The sequence below is a fragment of the Kryptolebias marmoratus genome, linkage group LG12, assembly GCF_001649575.2.
Source record: "Kryptolebias marmoratus isolate JLee-2015 linkage group LG12, ASM164957v2, whole genome shotgun sequence".
Taxonomy (NCBI): Eukaryota; Metazoa; Chordata; class Actinopteri; order Cyprinodontiformes; family Rivulidae; genus Kryptolebias; species Kryptolebias marmoratus.
The window spans coordinates 781,596-786,742 of record NC_051441.1 but is presented as its reverse complement, the minus strand read 5'-3'; the positions used below and the strand labels follow the sequence as shown (position 1 = coordinate 786,742).

General features: G+C 40.5%; 1 protein-coding gene across 2 annotated transcripts in view; it reads right to left on the bottom strand.

Annotated features, from left to right (window-relative positions):
- Nucleotides 1–1,746: 1,746 nt before the first annotated feature.
- Nucleotides 1,747–5,147, bottom strand: part of LOC108249239 (MBT domain-containing protein 1) — a 28,773-nt gene continuing 25,372 nt past the window's right edge. For both annotated transcript variants that reach the window (XM_037978773.1, XM_037978774.1), the window contains exon 18: nucleotides 1,747–2,483. In XM_037978773.1, the coding sequence (XP_037834701.1) occupies nucleotides 2,395–2,483 (89 nt within the window). In that variant the 3' untranslated portion in view covers nucleotides 1,747–2,394. The remainder of the gene's footprint in view (nucleotides 2,484–5,147) is intronic.

The window sequence follows — 5,147 nt, the reverse complement described above, 5'->3', positions numbered from 1 at the left end:
GTTTGTGTCTTCATGGAGATTTTAGGGATCAGAACTTCTAGTTCTGAGGAGGTCAGAGGTAAAAACGTTCAGGTGTGAGGACTGAAACTGAGAAAAGCTCTGAAAGACCTTCAGAACCGCTGATTCAGACCAGTTTAAAAGATCTGGATCAGTTTCACTCCTTCATGTTGGGGACAGAGACCCTGATGACCTCTGACCTCTGAGGGTCCTTAAAACCAAAAAGGTTTCATCTGTTCTGAAAATAACCTGTCAGTTTGGACCCGGTTCTGTAGTGATCCAGGAGGAACCTGAACCCAACCCGTCTGCAGGTCCACTTTAAAGGGACAGTTCTGATCTTCTGGACTGGGGTCCTGTGGAAAAGTCCTGAACAGTTAATATCTTACCTGCTGTAGATGGACGACCTCAGTTTGGACTTTAATTCTGACCAGATTGATGAGCAAACGCTGTCGGTTTCACATCCTGCAGGAAGTGCTACAGTCAGCTGCTGCTGCTCTAACTGTAGCATCCTGTGGAAATATCTGAGTGAAACTGACGGGATGGAAATGTTTCCAGTCTGCAGCCGTTTGGTCCACTTTGGTTCTGGTTCTGTTTGGACCAGCCGTTAGCTCATCAGTCCGGTAATAATAAGCAGGATGCATGTTGCTCAGAGAAAATAAAACCTCAGATTATTTTTAATAAGATTTTATTACATAAAATGTAAAGTTAATTAATCTGACGGAGTTTTTCTCACAATCATGCTGCCAAAAATTGCACAAAATATAAAAAGTTTCATCAGTTGAACTTCTGCAGATTATTATTTTTTTTTTATCAGAGGTAAAGTTTCACGTCAACATGAACATTTAAACATTTAATAAAAAGTTTATTTATAAAAACATTTAAACTTTGTTTAGAACAAGAAAAGACGAGATAAAAGTTCTTTTTTCTGATATGAAATGAGTCGAAGCTGCCGAACAGATAAAAGTTTGACTTTTTATCAGATTTAAAGATTTATTTCTTCCTGGAGGAACAAACTCTGCTTCAGTTAAAATTAATCTGGTTTTTATTTTATTTTATTTTAAAAACTGAATCCTTTAAACTTTTAAAATCTTTTTTTTTCTGTTTTCTAATAAAAACACGAGACGTTCACCAGAATCACAGACTGATGGATTTTATTCCAGATTATAACAGATCAGCTGTTTTCTCTCTGGAAGCAAAAATTCAGACATTAAATTATTAATAATATTAATTTTATTAATAAACTGAATCTAAAGATTATTACAAACTTCTAAGCATATTTTTTTTCTTTTATTTAAACTAAAACTCAGATCTGAAGTTTTAATTTAGATTCTTTTAGCTTTAAATTATCAAAGATTAAAATATAAAATAATGTGGTTTGTCCCTCCTGGGACGCCGTAGAGCTGAAACCAGGAGAGAAAATCAGAAGAATATTTCGTTTTATTAAAACAAACTAATAAAACATGTAAAATTCTGCTGATTTGAACCCGACCAGAACCAGAAGATCCAGAAATAATCTGAAGCTTCTGAAATATTTAATTTAATTAATCCAGTTTGTCTCGTTTTAACGAGCTGAAAATAAACTTTTAAACCAACATTTTTAGCTTTTATTTGTCTGTTTTTAATTCTGACTTTTTAACAATAATGTAAAAATATTTCCATCACTCAATAAAAACTTTCCTTTAGGAGAAATGTTTGTTAAATTTATACATTTATATTTATTTTGTGAGGATCGTTTGGGTTTTTTTTTTATGACGCCTCGTCTTTAAAAGAATCATTTTATGTTTTTATTTTTTCCTGACAAACAAACCAGAAAAACACCAACGATGAACAAACATCAAACTTTACAGGAAATAATCCTGTTTTATTTTCTCTGTAATTATATTACTGAATAAGTTTGTTATTAAGGTTTAAATACTGAAGAGGTTTTTAAAGTTTATTTAATACTGTTTGAGGTAAATAAAAGGTTTTTACTCTTTTAGCTGCTAAACTGTTAAACTAGACAGATTCATTAATCTGCCTTTTTTTCCTTCGCTGTAAAAACTCAAACTAAAACAAAAATCATTTTAAAAAACGTTTCTTAAAGTTTTTTCTTCATCGATTTTTCTTTTTTGGAACTGAAACAGACGAATTATCAAACCAATAAACGCTGAACAGAAGCAGGGTGATTGTCTGGGTTTCAGGAAGTTAAAACAGCTGATGATGGTTTGTCCACGCAGCACCCGAACGCATCACATGAACACAAACACGTCACAAGAAGTTCTGACTTTAACACCAACAAACGATCCAAACGCCACACCGAGGTTTTCATGCCTTCAGTCCGTCTCAGAGCGACAGCAGGAAGATCTGAGGAGGTAAACGTCTCTGAACTCGTCACAGTTTCAGGAGGAGAAAAAGGTTTTACTGCTCTGCAGACGAGCCGTTGGTTTCTGTTCCAACTCTCTGACACGAAGACTTCGTCCTGCCGCTGTCCTCCTCCGCCTGAGGACCTGAGGACAAAAAGACACGTGAAACGTCTCGACGTGTCCGAGGTAGAAACCTGACGATGCTGAAGTTTCCTCAGATTCACTTCCAAGTTTATAAATGATCTAACGCGTCCAGCAGGTGGCGCTGCAGGAGACGCCGCACTTTAATGTCAGAGGAAGAAGAAACTACAGAAAACTCAACCAGGGGTTTTATTTTTCATCTCAGCGAGTCGGACGTGTTTATTCTCTGGAAGAGGAAACAGCTGANTGTTTTGGGGGGTTTGGGGTTTTTTTTGAGCTATGGTCTTAAACTTTTGATCAGCTGAAAAAAATCACGTTTGACTGTAAATGCAGTTTTCAATTAATTCCCCGCTCAATAGTTTTTGTCTCATATGCTGATTTCTTATTTTAACATTGTGAAGCTCTACTTAGAACCTTCTTAAGATTCAATAGTACAAAATGCAAATTCTTGCAATTTTTTGACTGGTCTTTAGATTGTGGTCAGGAGTGTATGTTTTTAGGCTTAACTTTAATCAGTCAAACCGATTTGCTCAGGAATAAATGAAATATTTTAGTGAACCAAAATATTACAACTAGATGTTACCTGACTTAATATCTATGTTTAACTGTCATTTGGGAAAGCCCAAATGAGTCAGGTGTTCTTCCGTGGAATATTAAACCTGGACCAGCTGGCAGCAGGCGAGGGGAGCTGGGTGTTAATGCAGCGGGAGCAGACATCTCTGAAAACGTCGGCGCAATATTGCAATTAGGTGATGCACTGATGAACCGAGCAGAAATGTGAGATTTAGACATCTACATTCTCATCTACAAACATTGTTTAAATCATGTTGTGTCATGGCTGCTAAGCAAAATAACGCCGAGGTGGAGGCTGGGCAGCTCAAGGGCCGGCTCTAGACGGCCCAAGAAAAACAAAAATACCTAGCATGGGAGGGAGGTGGGGGTAAAAACAAAACACAGGACAGAGGGCTAAACTGAAAAAACAAGCAAAAAAAAAAAAAAGAAATACAAAACAAAAAAACGACCAGAAAAAAACTGGGGGAAAACGCACAGAAACTCAAAAACCACCCAGGTACGAGACTAGAGTTCAGGTGGACAGCCCGGGTGCCAACCACAACGGAGCAAGAGTTCAGGTGGGCGGCCGGGACGCCGCCCCCGGCAGAACCAGAGTTCAGGAGGACGGCCAGGGCGCAGTCCTCGGCAGAGCACAAGTCCGGGACTGCGGCCCGGGCGCCGTTCTTCGGCGAAGCAAGAGTTCGGGAGGGCGGCCCGGACGCCGTCCTCGGCGGAGCCAGAGTTCAGGCGGGCGGCCTGATTGCTGTCCGTGATGAGGCAAGAGTTCAGACAGGCGGCCAGATCGCCGTCCGTGACGAGACAAAAGTTCAGGCAGGCAGGTGCCGTCTGCGGTGTGAGCCAAGCAGGCGAGAGCCAGGCAGATGTAACGGGTGATTCATGCTTTTATTATCTCCCAACTGGATTATTGTAACTCTTTGTATGTTGGTGTCAGCCAGGCCGGCCTCTCACGACTACAGCTGGTTCAGAACGCTGCAGCTCGTCTCTTAACACGAACAAAAAAGCGCGAATATATCTCTCCAGTGCTTGCTTCCCTTCACTGGCTCCCCGTTCATTTTAGAATTAATTTAAAAGTTTTATTGTTGACTTATAAGTCCCTAAATGGGCAGGCACCTGCATATTTGTCTGATCTTCTGCAGCCTTATGTGCCCTCTAGATCACTTAGATCAAGTGCCCATTTGTGCTTAGTTGTCCCAAGATCCAGGCTGGTCCACAGAGGTGATCGGGCGTTTTCAGTGGTAGCTCCTAGACTGTGGAATCAGCTGCCTCTCCATATTAGACAGGCTTCAACACTTGGTGTTTTTAAATCTCTTCTTAAAACACATTTATATTCACTGGCTTTTAATACATTTTGAGAATTTTAATGTTATTGTATTTTTGTATGTTTGTATTGAATGTTTATGTGTGCAGCACTTTGGTCAACAACAGTTGTTTTTAAATGTGATTTATAAATAAATTTGATTTGATTTGATTTGATGTAGACCAAGAAGGCAAGTGCCAGGTAGACGTAGACCAAGCAGGCGTGGCTGAACGGAGCGAGGAGTCCTTTCAGACTGTTGTGGAATTTTCTTTACCAAAGAGGACAACCAAGAGTTTTGTCTTAGGATAATTTAGTTAAGCTATATAGCTGAGAATCACTGAGCTGAGGTGAGTCAACAGAGTGAGTCTGAAGCATTACAGATAACTCCCCCTTCTTATACCATTGTAGGATGAGGAGGGGTCAGGGGGGAACAGAAGGGTCAGATAGCTGATCACAAGGGGACGTAATTAAGGAGGCACATACTGGTAAATTTCCATACAGTCAGGAGGGGTCAGGGGGAAACAAAAGGACCAGATAATACATACATCCTGGCACCCTATAGGGATAAGATTAAAGGCATTCCTAACTAAACTAAAACATGGTGGTCACATGCAGCAAGAATCACCGAAAACAGTATTTTTCCCATTACAAGACCCACGACGTGGCTGAGCGGAAGGAGAGGTCTTCTCGGACCCACGACGTGGCTGAGCGGAAGGAGAGGTCTTCTCGGACCCACGACGTGGCTGAGCGGAAGGAGAGGTCTTCTCGGACCCACGACGTGGCTGAGCGGAAGGAGA